Source organism: Pipra filicauda, unplaced genomic scaffold, assembly GCF_003945595.2.
Source record: "Pipra filicauda isolate LSUMZ 115617 unplaced genomic scaffold, ASM394559v2 scaffold81_size6448238_pilon, whole genome shotgun sequence".
Classification (NCBI taxonomy): domain Eukaryota; kingdom Metazoa; phylum Chordata; class Aves; order Passeriformes; family Pipridae; genus Pipra; species Pipra filicauda.
Window position 1 is genome coordinate 5,119,433 of NW_024104998.1, and position 24,621 is coordinate 5,144,053.

Below are 24,621 nucleotides of genomic sequence, written 5' to 3' on the forward strand. Positions count from 1 at the left end.
ATTTCAAAGTATGATGTTGCTGATAAAAATTGACACAGCTTTCAGCATTTAGTGACACAAATAAGTTTCTTTTCCTCAGCCACCTGATAATGCTTTTCCGCCTACAGCAGATTGGGTGCTTCTTGCTCTGTAACATACTATTGCATACGAAAAACTCCTATCAAAACAGGATATCCAAGGCAATCATTTATCTTATGAACATGAAAACATGGTTCATATTCCTAAGTAAAGAGCATGGCTTTAGATGCCAGTGTTGTTTTAAGAGTCTTGCACCAGTGAGCCTGACCCTCATATAAACAACAGTCCATCGGGAGGCTGTTTATGATGGATTTATTAGAAACCTTGTCAATAACTTAATTGTGTTTTTGATAATTCCATATTTGGTTGCTAGGAGACTTGTGTTCCTGATGAGATAAAAAGAACAGGAAATCCTCTATAGCCTTGTCACTTTTTTCACTAGTAAATAAAAATCCAAACAACTGATATAAAATACTGGCTACTGTAAATAGAAGTGAGAAAAAAAGACAAGCATTGCATATTTTAAATAAAGGAACATACAGCCCTTTTTTGCCCTCTCCAATTATAAGATGATAAAAGATCACCTTTATAAAGTAGAATGACCGGATTTGGTGGAACGTGGCTGTTTTGGCTCCAAGGTATTTGTAGCGTTATAGTATCAGAGCCAGGATACAGCTGCCTTGTGACTAAGACATCGTTCACTGAATAAGTGCTATCCAATCCCTCAACGTCACCAGACATCTGTTTCCTGTTTTCATTCTTTCTTTCACTGTTATCATTTTATCCAAGTTACCCTTTCACCTGAAAACCATTTAGAGACCTAGAGAAGCCAGCGCGTGCACGCGTGTGTGTATCAAAGAAGTTGACTTAGAAAAAAAATTGCTGAGAGCAATTTGTTCATTTTAATACAAAGAGCAGGAATGGAAACAAACTTGCCTTTCCCCAGTCTTCTCCTCCCCAAAATACACAATGATACATAAACACTTTTGTCTTCTGGTCTTCACTAATATGACTAACTTCCTTCTTCACTTCCAGTTAAGTAGCTTTCCTGTTGAGTACCACCACCTCCACAAAATACAATTGTGAATTGATTCATAAAAACAGAAACATTATGGCACAAATAAGGGAAGGCAATAAATACTCTTCCCCCCCCTTCAACTCCTTCCCAAATGGAGGCAGTAGTAATATTGTTATTGTAAAGTTATTGTAATAACAAAAAAGTTTTAAAAAAAAGTTTAAAAAAAAGAAAGTATTGCTTGTCATTTAAGGTTCCAAACCAACAATCATCAGGATGCAGGACAGGATACATCTAAAGTGAGAAAGTTATTTACTTCACATTCAAGTTAACACCAACTGTACTTTTTTTGGCACACAGTATTATTCCTGATGTGCCAAAAAATGCTGGGCACCTTATAAAATACGAATGTTAATGCCACTAAAACCAAATTCCTGCTATTCATAATCCAATTTTATATGGCTGTTGTTTTTCTCTGTTTCACCTACACATAAACCACAAGTCGGGAGAACAACCACTACTGACAGCATCAAACACACATTAACAATTAACAGTAGAAGTTGAAGAGTAAATTGTCAAAAATTAGTCACTCTCTATTCTTAGTCTCTTGATTTCAGATTATTTAATCAGAATGAGAATATAAGACTTGTTTTATTTTGTTTTGTGATTACAGATGCTCATATTAATTGACAAGGCAGGTTGCTGAGTGAAGGAAAAATCCGGGCTGGTTGACAAACACCAACAAAAATTCATCCACTTCTTTTTATTCTCTGAAACAAAAAGAAAATTGTTTTTAAATCCTCCCCCACTGAGGCATCCCAGAAAATACAGGTGTTATACAGGAGAAACAGGAGATTCTGGTACACAGAGGACTTCCTCTATGAGATAGGATGGTTCGGCAGCTACAGGAAACTCTAAGCAAAGGCACATGAAAATTGGAAAGCAAGACGACTTCTCGTGTTCTGATCTCCTGGACTGTTTCCTGCATTTTAATAACCAAATTATCCCTATTTTAAAGCCAAATCAGCTTCCACTAAACCACGTAGTTGTGAAGCAGCTCATTAACTTTCAAGGAATCAGAGCAAGTTCTGACAGGCTAACTCGGTCTCCTCTCTCACCCATCTTTACTGCCTGGCTCATCATCCCAAACACCCAATCCTAAGCTTCTGTATGAAACCTAAAATATTCTTGCATAGTAATAATGCAGTATTCTGGAGAGATGGATAAAACAAAAGTTTGTTGGAAAATATTTTTCAAGACTGTACCAAGTTGGTGTGATTAAAACACTGTTTTTCATAAAAAACAGTTTGTTCATACCTTCTCATAATATTTAAATTCATTTGTCCACTGTCACAGATGCAACCTGTAACCAAGCTGGAAACTGAATCCTAACTGTGTACTTTGTCCGTCACATCCCCATCCTTCATAATCTACAGCCACTGTCATTCAACGACTCTGGATTCTCCTATGCATTTTTATTAATGACATTACAATTCTGTCTGGACAAGTTTAAATTCTGTTTGAATAATAAAAGCCATTGATTTAAGAGCAATCTTTTCCCTCCCCCAAGTGTAGATAGAAAGTTACTTCAAACTGCACACCCTGTCTTTCTCAACTGCATATGAAGAAATACGACAAAAGTCAAGACCTCTCAAGCTCTAGTGCTACTGATGGCAATGGCAAAATCCAAAACACAGCTATGGGATGGGAGAGGTTAATGAAACCTTTTGAACTTTGTTATTTCCTGCTGTTTTTATTTTTCCTCAACCAAAAATAGATGGTTTGCCTCTTAGAGGTAGTCAAGATACATTTTCTAAAACTTATAATTTTACGTAATACTATTGTAAAACTAATATTAGGTCTGCACAGTCATATTTCCGATTTTAAATTGAAGGGGGAAATATAAACCAATTATTAGGTCAAACTACACTTTGGAATTATCCTCTGAAACCAATGCAATATGAAAACCCTCTGTCTGAAAAAAACACTGGCAAACCATCACAAGAGAAAGTGCCCAAACCCATACTTTATATCAGATTCTATACTGTTTTCAATTTTAAGACTTTTGATACACTGTGTTATGACAATAAAAAAGTTGAGAGCTACACCAGAAGATTACATGAACAAAAATTTATGTTTCGTCTAGTATAATAGAAGTCTTAAAAACAAACAAACAACACACCACTTCTATCCATTATTTCATACCCAGATGTTTCCTGAACACCTGCAGCTGTCTCCAGTCCTGAATTCATGTGCTATAGTATTTCAAGAGACTCTCATCAGTTGGTTTTAGAATTTTCTTGTCTGTCAGGTTTACAATCCATCCTGGAGCAAGACCAAAAAATATCTGTCTAGGATCCTTGCGTGCGCTTAACATCTTAAATAGTTCGTCCTTGGTTATGTCTGGTAAGATGTAGCCGTATTTCTTGGCAAGCTCAAGCCTGGCTTCTGCAACCTTAGATGGATCTGCCAGGTAACCCCGGCTCCTGGCATCTGTGTAGTAACGTACGAGGTCTTCAGGTGGAAGCATTCGCTTCGGAATAGGCTGGCCACGCAGAAAAAACAGTACTGGCTTACACAGAATTCCTGGGGGCAAACATGAGAGAAAATTAGTTACTGTACTTTATAATACATATTTAAAAACATCGAGTGACACTTCCTCATTTTGTACTAAATAAATTATTAAACTCTTATTAAAAAGTATCAAGCAAAAAAAAACAAATCTCAAGAATATTCTTGCTCAGAATGAGATAGTGGTTTGCAAGTCTCACCTTAATCAAATAAACAAGTCTGTTTTAATTGATATTTATAGTGTCAATCTGGATGAGTTATTACTTCTAACACATTAAGAATGCCTACTTTAGAAAGATAAGCATAACTAATCTGGATGCTGCCATTTATTTAAAGGACTATTTCCAGGTTTGAAGCAATGCTTTTGCATGGCTATTTACACATTGTACCAACAAATTTCAAATGTAGTGCTTCTAGAAGTATTTTAAATAAAGGATCAATGCCACATGCACCTATTTAGTCTTGTGGAACTATTCTCTCCTCCTCAAGTTTTACTGATTTTGGCAAATTATATTTCAGGACCTTTTAACCTCATTATTTTGATTATTTTCTGGATCGGAAATAAAAAGAACTTGTATCACTCCAGGATGATATTCTACAGACTAAAAATGTCTATTCCTCTTCTTCCCAGCCTCATTCACACATGAAAGCTCTATTATTGTCAATAAAAACTGCATGAATGAATGTTAGGCAGGATGCAGCCTCAAGCAAAGCAAAGCCTTATTCTTCAGTGAAAGTGTTCTGAAAACAATAGCCATTTTAACTGGAATGATTCTGAGCTTCTGTAACTTACTTACTTCCTCACTTTAAATGGAAAAGCATTTTAAATTAAAAATTGTAAGTATCCACAGCAGCTTTTAAACCTATTTTTTCCTGAATTTTCTTAGTATTACCAAACGTGTGAAACAGAATAAAAAAATTCTGAGAAACAATGTTATTAGTTCTTCTATTTACAAAGCTACTCAGATTTCTTTAGCTGGTTGATTGGTAAATGAACTGCTAACACTGCTAGGACTAAACAGGTGAATGGTTTAAAAAAGCAAAATTGAGGATGCATTAGCATTCATCGTTGGGGGCTGGGACTAGATGATCTTTAAGGTCCTTCCCAATCCAAAACATTCTATGAGATTCTACAAATATTTGTGTAACTGTGTGTTTTTGCAACTTTTAGAATAGAAGAAGCAGCTGATTCCTTTCTATTAAAAACTCCGTTTGAAACTGTGGTTGGGATCATTTAATCTTTGCACATTCAAAGTAAAAAAAAAAAGGCACAAATTAAAATAAATTCTTACCCAAACTCCTTGGGTCATAGAATGATGTTGTCACAACACCTCCATTTTTTTCTATGGCTGCAATTGCTAACTCAGATGCCCTCTGCACTTCAATATTTACTTTTGCTGAAAAAATATCAGCACCCTGTAAATTTCAACACATTAGAGAAACATCAAAATGACTATTTTAAGACATACATCTATTCTTCTCTAAAAAGTTATAAGAAACATTAAATCCTGCAAAATATTAGAATTTATCAGCTTCCTGCATCAAGATGAGAACCAAATTGCTCTCACTCAGTCACCTGGGTTGAATGAAAACAACTTTGCCTTTCCAAAATATTCATACATTTCTTTTGGTACATTTTAGTCTTCTGCTGTAAAATACTTGTTCAACCTTTTGTTACGTGCTCCTTATCTCTTGTTTTTGCAGCATATCAGGTATTGAAATTGTCTGGGTTTTTTTTTTGCTGACATACAGTGCCCTCTAGTGGATTTATTATACACAAAAATTCCACAGCAAACTAATTCAGAAAAGCAAAGATGATTCCAAAACATGGAAATGACAATCTGACAGCCTGGGGTGGAAAACTTGAAAGCCTGAAGTAATAGGTGTGTTATAACGCCTACCTCCTCCACCAGCTGGACACCGTAATCCCTCTTGAGAGGTTGCACTGTTACACCTCTGGCATTGATGAGCTGTGTTAAGTCAATTGGTTGTGTGGGGTCAACTCTACCCAAATCAATCAGGTACTGCAGCCTCTGAAGACTGAGTGGTTGATACTGACGTCTGAGGCTGGGGAGAGAAGAAAAAAACAAAAATCAACCCAAACAAAACAATGAGAAATTTACAGATTTGAAGCTTTAATAGCAATCGGTCAACTGAGATATTCCAGTCTCTACCTACTCCTCAAACTACCAAGTAAATGTTTAAAATACTCTTGTCTACAAGTAAAAATTTTAATTTACTGCAAATACAAACCCTAGTTACAATCCAAGACTCCACGGTGCCTTCAGGTTTGCCCACGCACTCCCATCTCCAATATGATATTAATCATTCTGCTGTTGCTTCAGTTTAGTCGATAATACCTCTCTGCCTACTGACTGGTCTAAGGAAGCAAAAAATACTAAGAAATTAAAGTGCCAGCAATTCTTGGTAAGCCAACAAGATTGTAAATAACTACCACCTTCAAACTGAATCCAGTTTAGGAGCTTCACTGATAGACAGTCAAAAAAAACAAACATCCCCTCTTTTCCCATACAAATTTAGTCAAAGACTATCAGCCAAACACTGTATGTGCTCCTGCATAGCTTATATCCAACAAGATTTTTTAGTCCATTACCACTGTAACCAGCATTTCAGAAGTACTGAATGGAACCTTCCTCAAAACTCCACCAAGGAAGAGAAACATTGAGAAAATATGCAATTAACCCACATCCCCAAAGGGAGCTAGAATCTCCTGTCAACAGCCATCGGCTTCAGCAGAACCTGCTTTTGTGTTTTCTGAAGTTCCAACTTTACCAGACAAATAAATCCCTAGAACAGTTTTCCCAGTGCTGGTGACTGTGCCTGCTGCACACCATTTATGCTGGAGCTCAGAACTTTCTCCTACAATCGGTTTGACTGCTGCCATTGGAAATCTGTGAATGGCAGCAGAAAAACTGGGAAGCAGCTCATCTCTGTCATTGCCAGGCTCCGGAAGAAAGGTAAGCAACACAATTTGCGCTGTCAGACAGTTCCTAACAGAGTGAAAGCTCAACAAGTGAAGCAACACCACTGCAGACAGAGAGAGGAGCGAGATGAAGGTAAACAGGCAGAAACATTGTTCAGTGTGCCTCAATAGCATCTCTCGAGCGCAGTTGCCACATTTCCTACAGAAACATCTACAATAGATTGACATCAAAATTTTGCAAATACCATTGAAACTACGGAGTACTTTCTTTGTTTCCACGTGCAGTCAGATGTGGTTAAAAACAGCAAGACCCTAATAATTCCTTGTCATAGCAGCAGTTTCAATTTTTGCTGTTGGTTATTCATGAACTTGTGACCACTGTTAACATAAGAAGCTCAATGTTTGCATTCTGTAGCATTTCTTTTGTAGGACTATCGATCTACACTCTGTCTCCAGCTACCCAAAGTGCTTCTTGTTTACTCTTATAATAATCCAAGCAAACAGAAGGAGATGACAGTAGCTGGAAATGGAATTTGAATCACACTTCAAAACTATTAAGACTCAGAGAAAACCTTTAAATACTGGGTCAGGTTTGCAAGTTCTACTGCATGCATAAAGAATGAAATGTAAAAATACACAGTTATTTGATGAAGTTATATCAGCAAATGGAGTATGAAATCAAACTGCAAGTTGAACAATTCACAAATACACAGTAGCCTTTTCATTCTTGACCTGTGGGATAGATGTGGCATGTTTTTGTTACTACTGCTGTGACAGCATTGTATGGGCACAGAAGTCTTCAACACCAGATATAAAAGCTCAGCTTTTTTGGTTAGGCTTGTTTTGGCATATTAGATTCTGGCTTCATGAGAAAGATCAAGAAAAGCAAACAATGATTAATTTCAAAGTAAATGTGAAGAAACTTACCTATGTCCCTCATTAAATCCATATTTTGGTATGACCAAGTAAAATGGAGTCTGACCACCCTCAAAGCCTAATCGGGGGCGATTTCCTCTTTGTCTTTCTCCTTTGTGACCTCGGCCACACTTCCTACCTCCGTATCTTCCACGGCCACGTCTTCTTTCCTTGAAAACAATCAACAATACATTTGGTAAACTACTTCAGAGAGAAGGAGCTATAAAATATAAGATTTCAGAGACACAAACAACTGAACAAAATGCTGATTCTTGAGAAAAATGAAGAGATAGATTCTTTCTGAGAGGAAAAATAGGAAAGCAGTTAATGTTTTTGCAGAGCGCAGCTCTAGGCAGGCAGCACAAATAGTCTGGGGACAAGCCAGCTTCCTTTGGTAGCAGGGATGGTTGAGTCTAGCACAAAACTGCAGTTGAATTCTGTACTGTTTAGCAGCTCCAGGGAGTCCTGAGTACTTACAGGAGAGCGCTGCTTGGTACTCCCTGTCAGTTCCCTATTCCTATGGTTTCAGCCCTTGAACCTCATCACCCTGTTTACTGATATTCCTCTCAAACCAAAAGGGTTTCTTCCTGGTTTCCTTTCTTCATTTCTCTACCATTTTATAAGGAGACAAGGAAGCCAACATTTAGTTTTGTTTTCGAGAAAGCAACAGTAACCAGAACGTCATCTGGCATCACATTCCTTTTCTTTGTAAGCTTTCTAACCTTCTCCTTCCAAACGCATTACCTCATCCCGCACAATGTGGTGTTAAAGACCTTTCACTATTTCCACCCGTCCCCAGCGATGGCCCCGAGGTTTAGCCAGCACCACTCATCATCCAGTTCTCTGTGGGGATGCCCATATACACAAGGCATGCAAGGGCTAGGGCAGGGTTAGCACACACAGCAGCGCCACCCACTCCTTTGCCTTTCCACTTTGCTCCATCTGTCCTTCTGACATTCCCGGAGGCAAACCACACCGGGATCGGGCGTGCCGCCCGGCAAGCTGCAGGCACTCACCCGCTTTCTGGAGCCGGGGTTGGGTCTCAAGTTGGCCAGGCTGACCCTGGGCAGCGAGCGCAGCAGCTCCAGGGCCCTGTTGCCGCCATTCCCGCTCATGGCCGTTCCCTTTCAAGGGCGCCAGCCGCTAGCGCGCCCGGCCGAGGCGCTTTACGGCACGGCCGTAAACCGCACCGCCCGCGCCTTCCCAGCAGCGTCGCGCCGCCGGCGCCGGGGCGGGCCCAGTGTTTTACTGATGCGTGAGCTGGGACTGCCAACGGAGTGGACAAAGGGCCCGCACTGCGTGTCGTTTTACAGCACCTACTGTTCTGTTACTCACACAGACCTCAGCCAAGTGTTTCAAAGCCGAGCCTTTAAAACCATCAGGCTGCATCGAAACCCGACTGGCTGAGGGTGCACTGAACATGGCTCAGCTCAAGGTGCTGTGTGCTTTGTGTCAATACAAATAACCTTAAGGCAGATACTCACTGGCAATATCTGTTTTGATTAGAGACTGTCGTGGTTTAACCCCAGCCAGACACCAAGCCTCATGCAGCTGCTCATTCACTCCTTCACGAGTGGGATCAGGGAGAGAATCAGAAGGGTAAAAGCCAGAAAACACGTGAGCTGAAATAAAGGCAGTTTAATAGGGCAAGCAAAAGCCATGCACACAAGCGAAGCAAAACAAGGAATTGATGCACTGCTTCCCATGGGCAGGCAGGTGTTCAGCCATCTCCAGGACAGCAGGGACCCATCACACATAATGGTTACTTGAGATGAAAAACAGCATCACTCTGAACATCTCCCTTCCTTCTTCTTCCCCCCCACTTTATATACTGAGCATGATGTCCTATGGTCTGGAATATCCCTTTGGTCAGCTGGGCGCAGCTGTCCTGTCTGTGTCTCCTCCCAACCCCCAATGCACCCCCAGCCTCCTCACCAGTGTGGTAGTATAAAAAGCAGAAAAGGTTTTGGCTCTATGTGAACACTGCTCAGCAATAACAAAAACATCTCCATATTATCAACCCTGTGTTCAGTACAAATCCAAAACATAGCCCCATACCAGCCACTGCAAAGAAAATTAACTCTACTCCAGTCAAGACCAACTGGCCAAGACAGAGACTTTCCTAGTACTGCTGCAGTACTTGATCCCATGTATTACTTCAATATTTTAAACTTAAAAGCAGACCTACTGGAAAGCCACACAGCAGTTTCCATTAGTATATTGGTCTGATGGGAAGGGTGTGCAGGGTGTAGGCTTACTGGAGTGAAGAACTGAATTGTAGAAGCTGCTGCTGAGGAGTTACAGAGCAGAAAGGCCACTTCCTTTTATGAAAGTCAGATGATATTCCTCAGTGTAATATTGTGCTTTCCATCCCAAAACTTCTGTTTGACCGATACCTTCTTCCATGTTGAATGTCTGCTTCAGATTGGAGGTCATGCAGAAGCTCTGCCACTCCTGAGAGTAAATGGGCGTAAAAATGGAAATCACATTGCAGCATGCTGTGAGTTTTAGTATGAAATCTGTATAGCTTCTTACCTCCTTAAAAAAAATTAAGAAAAATTATGACATAGTAGTAAACAAGATACTGGTCTGGACAACCATCTTATCTAAGCTCATTTTAGCCTTTAGAATAGGGAAAAATAGATTATTTAGAGCATGCTTTGCCTCGTAAAGCTCTCACTGCTTTAACCAGAAACTTGAAACAAGGTAGAAAAGTATCATTCCTGTGATAGATATCTCATTTTAAAGAGACAGACAACTTACCACTCTTTGAAAGGTCCATAATTCAGATGTTTTCAGCAATTCCTTCAGGCTTCCAGATGGTCAGTTTCTCAAACACTTGCCTGTAACCAGCACACTGCCCCATGCCTGCACAGGCAATCCTGATGAGTGTGACTGACTTGCTTGTGTCCAATCCATGGATAGCTCACAGTTCTCCAGTGGCCCTGAGCCATACTACAAGCAACCAGGAATTCAAGTAAGATCATTCCAGCTATACTGACTAAAATATTAAAAGCTTGTTCTATTTGTGAGCAGACTATTGACTTCTTAGGCTGGAGGTTCAGCAGTAGCTCACCTTATGGAAGTGACATTTACATGGTAAATAGCAGAGTAGAGAGGGAAAGCAAAATTTTGTTCATGTCCCAAAAGGATGATCTACAGCAGGAATCAGATTCAGCATACTTAATAAGCACCTGACATAATGTGAAGCTCCTCTAGAATTTTTTATGCATAAACTGTATTTTCTTAACAGACTTGAATTGGGTACAGTACATCAGGCAAGAGCACACACAGATGCAGAGACAAATCAAAACATAAAAAGTTACCTGTGAAAATAATCCACTTTTAGCAAAAACAAGGATGCCCTGGCATCAATACTGTGTATCCAAACAGCCTAACAATCACAGCAAAAGAGGATGCATGTTTAATGTTACACAGTTGGCACAAAGGCTTCACCAATATGTTTTATGCAGCTGTGATGGTAACGTTGTTGAGCAAAAGCTTTGTGAAAAATCATCCCTATCTAGTATGGAACACGCCACTGGGAAGGATGTGAAAGAACCACAGTGTGCATTCAGCTGCTGTTGGAGCTGCCAAAAAACCATCCATGTCAGCCAGATATCACCCGGCAAATACAATGAGTAGATTGACTTTCTGGCAGTAAATATATGACAAAAGATATATGGAACAGAAGACAAAGAACAAAGCATTTAGTTTTTATAGAAATGTGTTTGCCATACATATTCAGAGTTGGTCTAAGTACTTGGAATGGACTGGAACGATCCAGTAACTTCAATCAGAGTGCCTGAATAGCCTAATACATTTCAAGATGAGGAAGAATGGCTGTAAGACAAGAGATTTAATTTGGTGGTGAAGGCATCTGATCCGACGAGGAGAAATGAGTCCCGTCTAACAATGCTGCTCGCTGCATTTTTACTGTTTTTCCTGCCTTCCCATGACTCCTCTTTTACATTTTACCTATATAAGAACACCGCAATTTCCCTCTCTCACCTCCCCCCCGCCCCTCCGGGCGTTATAACCCAGCACCAAACCGCCCTCCCGCGCTCCTCCCACCGCGCCTCCGCCGCCCTCCCGCACCGCCTCCCCGCTGCTGGCCCGTGTCCCGCGGCCGCCTCGCAGCCCGGTGTATGTGCGGCAACAACATGTCGGCGCCGCTGCCCGCCATCGTCCCGGCCGCCAGGAAGGCCACGGCCGCCGTGAGTGCGGGCGGGGGGCGGGAGCGGCGGGAGGGGCCGCCCCCGCCCCGCTTTGTTCTGCGCGGCCCCGGGCGGGGGGCGAGGCGGGCCGGGCCCGCGGGGTATGGCGGCCCGGGCGGGCTGACGGGGCTCTCCCGGTACTTCCCTGCCGGACGCGGGCTGGGCTCGGCACCTGGAAGGTCAGCGGTGCCCCGGAGGGGCGGCCGCAGATGGCGGCGCGGGGCCGGGGAGGGGAAGGGAGCGGAGCGGAGTTTTTTCTTCTGAGAAAGTGGTGCCGAGCTCCGAACTGTCTCTGACCTTGTGTGGGCGTCTGTGGCTCGAGGGTGAGGTGCGTTTGGGTGGTTAGGGATCTTAAACCGCTACGTTTGGTTATTTTTGCTTTTGTTTCCCGCAGGTCATTTTTCTTCATGGATTGGGAGATACCGGGTGTGTATTCTGATCTGTTACCTTCTCGGTAGTTACTATAGTTTCAAATATAATCTGCATGTTTTAAAGACGTGAACAGTTAAAAGTTACTTAAACTTCTTGTTTTGCCCTTCATTGAATGCAGCAGCCAACAACAGATGAAACTTCATGTGTCCTGCAATAATGGTGACAGCTATTTATTTAAAATTTCCCAGCAAGTCCTCAAAAGCTTTTTCTTCTTTCTTTTCACTCATTTGCTTAATTTGGCCTGAATGTGATCCCTCTTTTGTTCTTGAGTCAAACTTGGTAGAAAAAGAAGTCTGCGGGGTTCTGATCTTTCGTTTTCCTGAGAGTGGGTTCCTGGTTATTCCTGTGCTTGTGTAAATTTAAAGTTCTTTTCTGTTCTGGACTTTGTGGATTGCTGGTTTGCCAATAGGCGCTGTTAGTCCGTTGTTTCTTCAGTATGTTGTACTTACGTAAAAATTCACATCTATTTGATTTATCTAAGCAAACTCCAAAGTAGTCACCTAATATCTACAGATTTCTTTCTATGAAATGTGGATTTCAGAGTATGAAAAAAACACCTAAATAAAATGTGCAATACCCTGTTTACCTCGTTCCTGTTATTTCCACGTTTGAGTAGAAATGGAAAGAGTAGTAGGGAATTTTTGGGAGGCATTCTAGCTGTGGTGTAATGTTTCCATTTGAAGCTTGTGTGTGCCCAGAAATAAGCATGCATTCATTAAAACCATTGAATTAACAAGTTAGGAGTGTGTTAAACCTTTTTAGTGCAAGACTTTAACGAAATTGACACTTAGATACTGAAAATAAGTAGCATGAATGCTTTGTCTGTTTTGCTTTCTTATGGGCAAAATTGCATATTTTTTTCAAGAACTCTGTTTTTGTTACGTGGAACTTGATTGTTGCCTCAAGGTTGAAACTTGCCATATTTAAGATGTAAATTTTTTCTGAAGAACAAGCAAGTCAGCTGTCAGAATTAAAACTTGCATAACCTGGACATTTAGAAAGTTTAAAAAAGAGTCAAGTCCAATGCACTTGGCAGTATTCTACAAGTGGAGATTTTCTGCTCTGATTTGTTGTGCTGACACAACACCTTGTTTGCGTTATCCCTCTTCCTTTTTGCTGGTAGGAGGCAGCTGAGGGAGCAGTACTGCCTGCATCTTGGCACCAAATGTTCAGCATATGATTGCAGAATCTTTTGAGCTTTTGGAATTCGAGTGCTTGCAAACTGCGTTGATGTTGGTTTTGGCAAGGGGTAAAAAAATAGAGACTTGCTCTTTATTGTAAGTTGTATTCCTTAGACAAGGTGGTGTTTCCATTGTGATGTCAAAGCTAATGCAGTCTCAAACTTGCAAATGCACTGAGTATGCTGAAATGTCTGCATTAACAAGACATGACACTTTTGGGGAAGTACAGTGATTTAGTTGTGTTTGTTCCTCTAGTCCACTGTAGATCAGATTAGATAAGCTGCCTTTAACATGCTACTGGGTTTTTTTTTAAATAAAAGCTGCAGTAGTGACCCAAAAAAGTTGTCTGAAGAGAACTTATTAACAATTTTATAACCTCTCCCAGTTTAAACTCACCTGTTGCACTTCACCTGAATTTTTAAACTGATCATTTCATTTTACCAACTGTAGTTTTCTTACACTGGGAAGTGTCTAACAGAGGTTGTGTTCTTTTTCTCTCTTAGCTCCTATATAAATGGCACTTAAAGATTGGTACATACTTGTGAAAAATCTGAACAAAAGGTACAACGTAGAGAATTGTTCTAAGGAGTTTGCATAAATGGGTATACACTGTTGCTTTCCAAATTTGTCAAATTATTCTTCATAGTTGGCTAAAAAATGCCCCCAAATTCTTAGCTATTTTTTCTCAGTTGTATTTCTTCTTTAGATTCTTATTTGGTCTTCTGTGATACTGCAAATGTTATGCAAGTCATATTACTTGCAATCTGTTAATAATATATATAAAAGTATTGGTAGGAAGCAGGCTGAGACACACGGTCAGCGCTTCAAATATCTGTGCTGTCTGTGTGTTGGAAATGCCTCTAACTTTTCAGGATGATATTAAAACTAAACCGAACATGCTTGTCTGCTGTAGGTCTGATTAGTTCAGCTGTGTCACTGATGAATTTGTTAAAGACGTTTTCTGCTTAGAATCAAATTTCCGATATCTAATTTAGTGGCTGAGTTAGGAATACTGAATGATGAGAAAATGAGGAAATAAAAGTACCATTGAGCGTTCTGGAAAGCCAAATGCAGACCCAGGCAGTGGTTCTACATGGGTTCTGATTTGGGTCAAGGTCAGTTCATGTCTAGATGAGCCCTGGAGTGAGTCTTTAAATTATGCTTTCCAGTGTTCTGGATTGGTGGAAGCTCGTTAACTCGTCTTCTGTGCAGACCTTTCGTTGTTCTGAGTGCTCATATAGGGCATGTGCTTGAGATTAAAAAACTGCTGCAGTCTGAAGTGGTGTTTAGGACTGCCTGAATCCAAGAGCATTTGAGCTGAGCTGAAGTTAACACGCCTGATTGGTTAGGTTGGCTTCACGTGGAGTTAGTTTGGATGTCAGTTTGCTGCTCTCTCGCATGAAGAAATGTGGTTCAGAAAGAGCAGAGTTGGCTGTGAAAGAAACTGCCGTAACTCTGCAATAGCAGCAAAGCAGCCTCTGAGCTGCTTGGAAGCAGGATACCTGTGTTCATCTGTTGTGCCACACAAGTTAATTAAGCCATACAGATACAGAGCAGGCTTTGCCTAGAGCCAAAGTGGTGTTTCTGCAGCTCTGTCACAAGTGTGGTAGTCAAATTAGATAAAGTCTTCCTGGCTGTTTCTATGCTACAAGCATTCAGATGCTCAACAAACCTAAGTTTAGTACTGCATTCATAGTATACTGTGGTTGATGTAAAAATTTTCTAGAAATGTGTTTATAGTGAGCTAATTCTGCATATTTCGTACTTGGACTGTGCTGATGCACCAGTATAGAAATAAGAGCTAAGCCAAAACATAAATGCAATTTAATATACTTTTTGTTAACAGGCATGGATGGTCAGAAGCGCTTGCAGGTATCAAAAGCCCTCATGTGAAATACATTTGCCCACATGCGTAAGTTTGTAACTTTCCTTGTTTTACCTTATTCTGCAGAGTTGCATATGAAGACATTTGCACAGATGATGAAGTCAAATGGGATTTGGATGTCTCTGCATTTTGGGTTTTTTATATAAAAATGCACTCTCAAATTATGCTGATGATATTAAGTATTTTCTTGGTTTTAGGAACTGCTGTGTGATTTACTTTAGGGCAAAACTGCATTTTTAGTTGTATTTTGTTTTTCTTACTAGTTCAGACTGAAAACGTATTTGGAAGGATTTATGTACAAAGTTAGATTATTTTGACTTCGTTTTCGTTGGATTGATTTGTTTGTTGCTTCCCCCCCCCCAACAATCATTTGTTAAAAAACAGTTTTATCAAGGAATAATTTTTGTTTGTATTTTACTTACCGTTACATGTAATTCGTATGAGGTACATGTGCTTAAGCTTGGGTGTGTATATAGTATATTGAAACTTGCTGTGTGGTACGGGGAAATTTAAAGATTCACAGGATATTCATGCTTTCAGGAAACAATGCAATTTGACCTGTCTTTGTGCAATTTGACAAGAGAAATACTTCTGAACAGAGTCGGGAGTCAATAAATAAAGCAATAAGATCTATCTAGTGTTTACTTAATGGTAGAAAAACTAATTACGTATAATGTTAATTTATTTTAACATAAAGTTCAGATTGTATTGGGATATGTGGAGCATGGATGATAGAGAAGTAAGCAATTTTTTGCTGATTACTGGGCTGTGATTGATTTATTTGTTTTACCACATGGCTGCGCTTTCCTGAGCCGTTCAAAAGGAGCTTAGCAAGATTTGCTGTTTTCTTTGCTTGCCCTTTGTCTTCTTTCAGTCTTTCCCTGCGGAACTTATGGTCCTCAGTTTCCATAGATTAAAATTAAAGCCAGGTTTGATCCATGGCATGGTCCATTGAAGTTGTCTTGATATGCCTGAAAAGATGACATACAGCAGCATAGGGGTGGGAAGGAGTCCTGCAGTGAAGGCAGGCTTTGCCTAAGCATGTATATATTAAAATATGTATATGATATATGTGCAGTTGCACACACACACATTTAAAGCAGCCCATTAATGTTTTGCTTGCTCTCCATAGAGAGTGGTAATTCAACCTTGAATATTAAATATGTTTGGGCTGGCAGGTTTCAAAAGAGTTTCCTTCAAGAGATGCTGCAAAGCAGCTCATGATAAATACAGTTTAAAAGTAAGACATAATTACATGACAGTTATGTCATGTAATTTCATGATGTAACTGCATGTGCATTGTTGAATTTCAGTATCTATCTTATGTCAGTGGTGTTCATTCTCATTTCCAGGCCAGTCATGCCAGTTTCTTTGAACATGAACATGTCTATGCCATCATGGTAAGTATTTGTACAATTGCAGATGATTCTAATGAAACTATATCCAGAGGTTTGAGCTCATTATTCTTAATTTAAAATCATGAACAACCTGAATGTCTGGTTTTAATCACATGCAAGTATAAAAAGCTTTTTGCTTTAGTTCTGTTCTTATAAAAGGGCTCTCATGAGTACACTAATTATGCTTGTGTATCTATGGTAATGGTTATTCCTCAGGACTAATCTGTGTGTCTTAAAATGGAAACCCCATTTTATTTTACAGGTACAGTGTGCATCATGTGTGAATTCATAGTCAGTAGTAGTAGAAACTTGCAGTAGAAATATTGTTGCTACTAGTGAGTAATATTTGGTAGGTCAGTATGATATGTAGAAACTGTTCTTTATAACATCCATTCTGAATAGAGAACAAGAAGAGTGTGGTAGATTTCAATGGTCCTAAACCAGTCTTCAGTTTTGTTGAGTTTTGATTTTGTTTTTTTTTTCTCAAGTAACTTGTGTTTGTTTTTCCTGTATTTCTTCAAACTATATTTTAATTTGTACATAGAACTGATAAATTGAAATTTCTGCTAATATTTTTGGAGCAAATATCAAAACTAAGCTGCTTAATTTGCAGTAAATTACAGAAGATATCAGAACTCAGAAAAGCTTTGTTGACTAGATCTAGCCTCTTAAGCCACATTTACCAATGTAAATATGTTTCTTGTAATCTATGGTACTAAACAATATGTCAGCTAAAATTTTTATCTGGAAAACATCCAATTTTTATTATTTGTGTATTAAGGAAGTGGAATGGATGCTCTAATGAATAACGCTCTTGTTGATGTTTTTGTAAGGTTTGATATCACTGGACTTTCTCCAGATTCACAGGAGGATGAAGCTGGGATCAAGCAGGCGGCGGAGAATGGTATGCTTAGGACTATTTTTTTGTGTCTGAAAAGTACTTCTCTGTATTCTTAAAAATGAATTATCTGTCCGAAACAGGTTCTCCAAAGGCGACGTTTTTAGGGAAAACAGTATGTATATACTGTATTATCACTGACCAACATTTGGCTAAATGCATTGTTTGGTTGGGTTTTTTTAACTTTATTAATAAGCAGAGTAATCACCAATATAAACACTTCATACTCTCAAATATGAAATGTACATGGGAACCAGCGTATTTTTTTTTTTAAGAGCTTTTGGGTAGCATGACGGCTTGGAGCTGTATGAGCATCCACTTGTGTTGCTTTTACTTAGAAGAGGACACCATCTTCCCAGCAGTGGGGCTTTTGGAAGACTTAGTTGTGTGCTTTTCCTCTCTGTGGCACTAAAATTTCTTACTGTGCTCTAGATATTTTGATACTTTTTAACATATAGCAGACTAGATTTTCCTTTCACTAGCTTTCTGTTGATGCCAGGAAGAAGGTATCTTTCTTGAGAATGGAGTGACTTTTAACTACTGGCCTTTATTTATGTTGCAGTTAAAGCACTGATAGATCAAGAAGTAAAAAATGGAATTCCTTCTAATCGAATTATTCTAGGAGGCTTTTCTCAGGTAAGATATGGTTGGAAAGGACTGTGTGGGGTTTTTTTCTAGAGAAGTTACCTAGCTTTCTTACAGTGGAAAATCTAGACAGTTGAATTGAAAAGACCTGATGTTAGATGCCTCTAAAATTTTAAGATGTCAATTTTCCTTTGCTTTAACAAATAAAGTTTTTTAGTTTTGTGCAAATGATTACTATTTACTGGAGAATGAATATGCATGTGTAAAAACGTACTAAAATTAATAGCCTATTTAAAATCTTTATGCAGATAACATATATAGTTTTACTTGAAAATCTTGCTGTATTTTGAGTTTAAATTTAATTTGGTAGATATTTGGTGGTCTGGATTTATTTGGCAAATCTTCCCTTCATACTTGTGGTAGGTAGCTGAGTAGATTAATTGGTCCATACATCAACTCCCCAGTCTGCATGCAAATAAATTGACATATTAAAGTAGTGATAATATTGTTGTGAGTAATAGTGTTTTATTTTTTTTTCACAGCTGTTAGTTACAGTAAATTTACTGGTTTACTTCTGAATTCATAACATGGTCTTGGAGGGGAGGAGAAAAAGCAAAACACAAGTACATAAACACTGTTTTTAGTGTTGGTTCTAAAGAAGGATAGATTGAAATAGAAAATGCCCTTTAAAAGAGAAATCAGAGATCTTGAAACAAGCATTAAGAGGGAGATTACTGTGACTATTCTAATACTTATGTCTCTTTATGTTAGGGAGGTGCTTTATCGTTGTATACAGCTCTTACAACACATCAGAAATTAGCAGGTGTTGTAGCCCTCAGCTGTTGGCTTCCTCTACGGGCCTCTTTTCCTCAGGTATTTATATTTCTTTCCTAAGATAATTTGCGCCTTTGGGGAGTGAGTATATCTCAAAATTGTACCTCCTGCAGGAGTTAGGGGCCATCGTTATTACCAGATATTGACAGTTGTTTGATAACTTCAAAGTTTTTAAAATAGTGCCCTGGAGTTTCAGATTTTGCTCAATAGGAAGCATGAATAAACGCTGAGTAGCTATCTATGTTTAAAATGACATTTCTAGAAAGTTTAAAGGATATAACAAATTTTCTGTGAAGATTAATTTCCTATCTGCCATTTGTTCCATCTGCAGTTGAATGAAGTTTCAGGGTTTTTACTTGGCCAGAAGTCATGTTCTTCTGTTCTGAAGTTTTTTGACAAAATGTTATTTGCAGGTCTTTGAGCTGAGTGTACTGTCAGATACAGAGCTTACTTCATAAGGAACTTGCAGACTATACATTGTATTTTTCCACCTCTCAGAATTCAACTTGTCATGCCACAGGGCGTAGTGCCATGGGGTTATTTTACTTCAAAGGTGTTAGAAGCCTTATCTCCATTTAGTGTCTCTTTCTTCTCTTCTCTTGTCTAATTCCACTCCTAGCAGGGCCCTATCAGTGGTGTCAACAAGGACATTCCTGTTCTTCAGTGCCACGGGGATTGTGACCCACTGGTTCCTGTAATGTTCGGTTCCCTCACTGTTGAGAAGCTAAAGAGTATGATAAATCCAGCCAATGTAACCTTCAAGACCTACTCTGGCATGATGCATAGCTCATCTCTTGAGGTACTTTTCTTAATATACAATGTTTTAACTGGGTATGGTTAATTCTTTTCCCTTAAAACAAATACTGGTTTTAGCGGGGGGAGAGGATGGCTGAGTTAGTTTTTGGTTGGTTGGTTTTGTGTTTGTCTTCATTTTTTTTTTTTTCCCAATAACAAGTGCTTCATGCTGCTGACTTATTTTGGTGAGTAACCAAATGCTGGGCTAAAAAAAAAGCATACAAAGCAGAAGTTTATATGACTAGTGAGAACTTCCTCATAAGGTTGTATTTTAGGGACTAGGCTACTTGGTCTATAAAATACTTTTTTTTCCCCCTAAATTTTTATTGTTTGCTTACTAACTAAAAAAAAAAAAAACAAACCGAAGAAAACCCTCAGAAACCAAACAAAGAAAAACCTCAAAAACCCAACCTGAATTGGAAGACATTCTCATAGCATAAATCCAGCATGGTATTCTGGAGAGAAGAACCCTGATAGTTCTATGGATGGAAACATAGAAGAATAGAGAGGGAGGACTGACATTATGGAAGAGGCAGCCTCAGAACCTATATTTATGATTCTGGCTCAGCAGGCAGCTGAGCTGATGTAATAACTTGCTGCTGCCAGAAAGGAGTGGACTGGTTCCCTCTGCTCATGACCTTTTGGCCCTCTTCCTCCTTGCACTGGCTCTAGAGCTGATCAGAAACTTCCTTGAACCATTTTGAACTTGTTAAAATGGCAAAAGCTGCTGGCTTCAGTTATTGCAGCTGTAGTGAGTTGAAGCATCAGAACTCACACAAACTAAGTGATAGGAGTAAGAAACAGAAGAGGAGGCGAGGAGCAGATCTGCGTTTGTCTGAATCCGTAACTTTTTTAATTTGGATTGTTGTATCTTGAGGGAACTGTACCTTTGGACAACCTCTCTGGGACATTTACACAGTAATATTGTATTTAGACAGTAATATCACTGAGTTGTTACACAAATATATTTAAATGCGCTCTTTATTACGACAGTGACTTAACTAAAAAAGAAAAATTAACATGGCTTAGTTTCCTGGTCTAGTTTGCTGCATTGCATTTCCTTAAGGAAGGAAACATCATGAAGATGAAACTGAATGGTTAGGAGGAGGAGCTGCTGCCTTTTCAGGCTGTTGCTAACTGAAAAAAGTTTAAAATATACACAAAGCTGTGGCTTTAGCTGCATTCAGATCCTATCCGTGGTCAGCCTGGTTCTATTCGGATCACCTGATGTTTAATATATAACTTGCCTGCTCAATGTCAGAGAGAGAAAAAGTAGCCTTTGCTCTCTCTTGTATTTTAGCCTCTTCTGAAGAGACTTATCAGCCTTGACTTGTGTGCAAAGTGGTATGATTTTATCAAGTAACTAATTACTCAATATTTATAGCCCAGCTGCTCATTATAACTGAAATGTTGAAACAAGATTTAAGTGTAGCTGAATATATAGTAGTACTGAACTTCAACTAATACATACTTTCATACTTTTATCTTTGAACAGGAGATGATGGATGTAAAACAGTTCATAGACAAACATCTACCTCCCATAGACTGAATTGATCCGTGAGAAGCCTTCTATATAAATACACCAGCATCAACTGTGGTAGAGTGTTAATCTTTTCATATGCCTGATAGGAAGCATTATTTCTATACCTGCAGTGTTACTACTGTGTTGCAAATTTATACTTAGGATGAGGATTAAATAATACAAATGTACAAGAAATGATAATCTTTTTAGTATTCATCACCCACTGGTGGGAACTATATAAATGAGGGGACTAGGTAACAATGACAGAATGTAACCCTAAACGTACCATTTTAAGATGTCTGATTTTTTTTTTTCTTTGATTGCAGAATTTTAAACTATTTGTACAGGTAATTAAAAACTAAATTTAAGTGAGCCACACAGATGTGACCAGTTTAGTTGTACTTGAGACACGGTTTGTTCTTAATACTCGCTGAAAACATATAGCAGCATTTAAGTAATGAATGCGTAAAGTACACAACGTGGAACACAGTGTACATAAAGTACACAACATGTAACGTAGTGGGCATGGGTAGAATAAATGCTACTGAGAATAAAGCTTTAAAGATTGTGGGTTAATTTTTTAACGGATAAGGAGGGTTGATCTATAATGGCTAGAAGTCAGCTAAGGTATTTCTTATATTTAAAACACCTCCATTTTAAATTGTTCATATAGGTAGATACTGTGGAAATTCTAAAGGGACTCATTCCTTGTTAGGCTGTCCTTTGTCACTTATTGTCTGTCTTTGTTTTTTTAAACTTGTTGCAAATGTTGACTTGGAACAGAATTCTGAAGAAGTGCATAGGATCAATTTGAGTTTGATTAAAGAAGTCTTGTTTTCATACTGAATATGCTTTAGTCATTGTAGCTTTCATTTTTGTGTGTATTTCACATGAGCAGTTACAGCATACAGTTTTGATTTTTTTTTTCCTCTCTGTCTGTTTGAACTAACTAACTGAAAATAGCGTAGCTGTGTAGTTTTGTGTATTGCTGGAATCTCATCTGCAACACACACATTCACTTATTTGAATTATTTTTGAATAGAAATATTAGTGCAATTTGGATATAACTTACCTAAACTTTAAATTGATACCATATAATACTTTCTCTTATTGAATGTTGAGATTTGGGGTTTTTTTGGGGTTTTTTTGGTTTTTTTTTTTTCTGAAAAGGAACAAAGCATTTTATTTTCAAATATATCAGTCTGCATTTCCCCAGATCAGCATAGCCTAGGAATATGAAGATATACCATGGAAAAAAAATTAAATCTGCAAGATACAAAATGTTTCTTCTTTCAGAAGCTTAAAATAGCAGGATGCAGTGGGTTACAGGAATTGATGCACACTCAATAGCTTTTTGCATTTAAGAGCCACAATTTACTTCTGGCAACTGCTCTTCTGTGGAGCTCAGAGGCTGTCACCACACTAGGAATGCTTAACATAATGCACTACACTTTTTACTACATAATATGCTGCATAACAATGTTCTATACTATGTTTTCAGTCAAAGAATATTCCTATTTTGGATGCATCTCTCATGTCAGCACTGTGCTTCATACCTGTGTTTAAGGTACATTTTCTTCTCCCAGCTTAATCAAGGGGGTCCTCTTAGAGTGTATATGGATTTATGTCTGAGGCATCTGCCAGTGCAAATACATAAGTGGGGAATTATACTTCATTTTTAGGAAGCTGTTTTTCTCTTCTAATCCAGTTGCTATGGATTATGAAATATCACTTGATACGTAAAATTAAAAAGGAGTTTTCTTCCTAAATGGTAATGAAACAGTTTTAGATACTCCATCTGTGTAGTTAAGAGGGCATGTTTATTAACTTTGAAGTTTAATTAGTCATTTCTCTCAATCACTCTCTTCTATAGATCTGCCAATTTGTCTTTCAGTTAATTTAGTTCACAGAAGAAACCATAATATTCTTATTGTAGTTGTGCCAAAGTTCTCTTGAGAAAACAGTATGTTCTAGCTTGGAGTCATTCCCAAATTGCATTAGGTAATTTTGCAGTCCTGCTGAATTGCAGTCTTGGTAAGCAAACTATATGGTATTTCTCCTAGTTTTTAGATTTATTTTCATTCCCCTGTTGTCTACATATTTCCCTGAATATTGGTGTGTTTCCAAAGTTCTTGGATGAACTTATAATTTTTACTTCATTACTTTCATGTTCTGTTTGTAGATTTGTTGATATGCTGTTCAGCTGTCTTAAGTTCTAATTGACTGTGCCCTTATTTCATATATTCCTCCTTCTGCAAGAATGAGTTTAAAAAAGTATTTCTAAGACTTTAAAATGAGATCAGTCCTAACTTAATTCTGTATTAGCCTCATAACACTTTCTTCAGTTTGATGAACTGTATTTACAGCTTGTGGTCAGTTTCTAATACTTATGCATTCTAATCCCAGTCAGCTTCAACTGTCATCATTGTGATCCTTTCAGATGTTTTTCTATAAATGCTTTTTATGTGTTAACTTTGTTCAAATACTCAGCTATCATAACAAGATTCTTTTTCATACTGCTGTTTTGCTGCTTGATTTATCTACAAAGAGCTGTTACCAAAGTAAATATCAGTAAATGTTTTGACTTACTCTGAATTTCTGTGTTCTAGGAAGAATTCTCCTCATTTTCTTTTTCAGGAGTGTATGTTTATGTTGTAGTTGGGGGTTGTTAAAGAGCCCAGAAGCTAGAGGAAACTTCAAGTCTGTATCTTGTCCATGAAACAGTGTGTATCTCGAGCTCCTGTCTTTTGTAACTTCCTGGCTGGTTTGAAAACTTTGAGTATGATCTTATAGCTGAACTTCATCATTACCTTAAGTGATTTGATGTTGGACTTATTGTCATAATGCATATACATGAGACTGAATGATGGCTCAGTCTGGTGGGGGAGTTTTCATAGTGTTCTATTAAAATGGAGAACTTGGACTGTCAGTGTTCTAAATATGAATGTCCCATCAGCGAATGTCCTACAATTTGAAACTGTCCGATAATGAAGTTTATTTTTTGTAATCTTAGACTTTCCACCAAAGGAAGTGGTGTCTGTCAAAGGTGTGAAAACAGTGATACGAAAATACCTTGCTTGCAGATCAGTTTGTTTGAACAGGCATCTAACTTGCTAATGTTAATTTCAAAATGGTACTTAAATTTGACTGCAGTTTTGTGCAATGATAAGTCTGACTTCTTGTTGGAATATGTCGCCCACTTTTTAATAAACATGTTGAGTTATATATTATAAGCCAAATCTTCCAGCCATTCTTGAGGTAAACCTGTACTGGGGTCTGTACTGTGGTGAGGGCTGTATGATTTGGTCTCTTCCTACTATTTTGTGTAATTACAACACAGTAGATTGCTAAAAGTACTGTACACTGTAACTGGTATTAGAACTGTTAATTAAAAGATGTTCTCTCTAATGGA

General features: G+C 38.5%; 2 protein-coding genes across 4 annotated transcripts; one reads left to right on the forward strand and one right to left on the reverse strand.

Annotated features, from left to right (window-relative positions):
• Nucleotides 1–897: 897 nt before the first annotated feature.
• Nucleotides 898–8,614, reverse strand: MRPL15 (mitochondrial ribosomal protein L15). 2 transcript variants are annotated; one of them, XM_027728124.2, is made up of 6 exons: nt 8,480–8,614; nt 7,476–7,633; nt 5,506–5,671; nt 4,897–5,020; nt 3,239–3,619; nt 898–1,803 (listed from the first exon to the last, which is right to left on the reverse strand). In XM_027728124.2, exons 1-5 carry the CDS (start codon nt 8,576–8,578, stop codon nt 3,282–3,284), a joined length of 885 nt encoding a protein of 294 aa, XP_027583925.1. In that variant the 5' UTR covers nt 8,579–8,614; the 3' UTR covers nt 898–1,803; nt 3,239–3,281. The 2 variants fall into 2 exon arrangements, with proteins under 2 accessions (XP_027583925.1, XP_027583924.1); XM_027728123.2 differs by having other exon boundaries at nt 898–3,619.
• Nucleotides 8,615–11,542: 2,928 nt separating this feature from the next.
• LYPLA1 (lysophospholipase 1) lies at nt 11,543–24,621 on the forward strand. Of its 2 annotated transcripts, none has more exons than XM_027728125.2 (9): nt 11,543–11,680; nt 12,075–12,106; nt 15,140–15,205; nt 16,531–16,578; nt 17,409–17,479; nt 18,036–18,109; nt 18,830–18,931; nt 19,512–19,691; nt 21,183–24,621. In XM_027728125.2, the coding sequence occupies exons 1-9, from the start codon at nt 11,612–11,614 to the stop codon at nt 21,234–21,236; spliced, it is 696 nt and encodes a 231-aa protein (XP_027583926.1). In that variant the 5' UTR covers nt 11,543–11,611; the 3' UTR covers nt 21,237–24,621. The 2 variants fall into 2 exon arrangements, with proteins under 2 accessions (XP_027583926.1, XP_027583928.1); XM_027728127.2 differs by having other exon boundaries at nt 11,546–11,680; nt 19,515–19,691.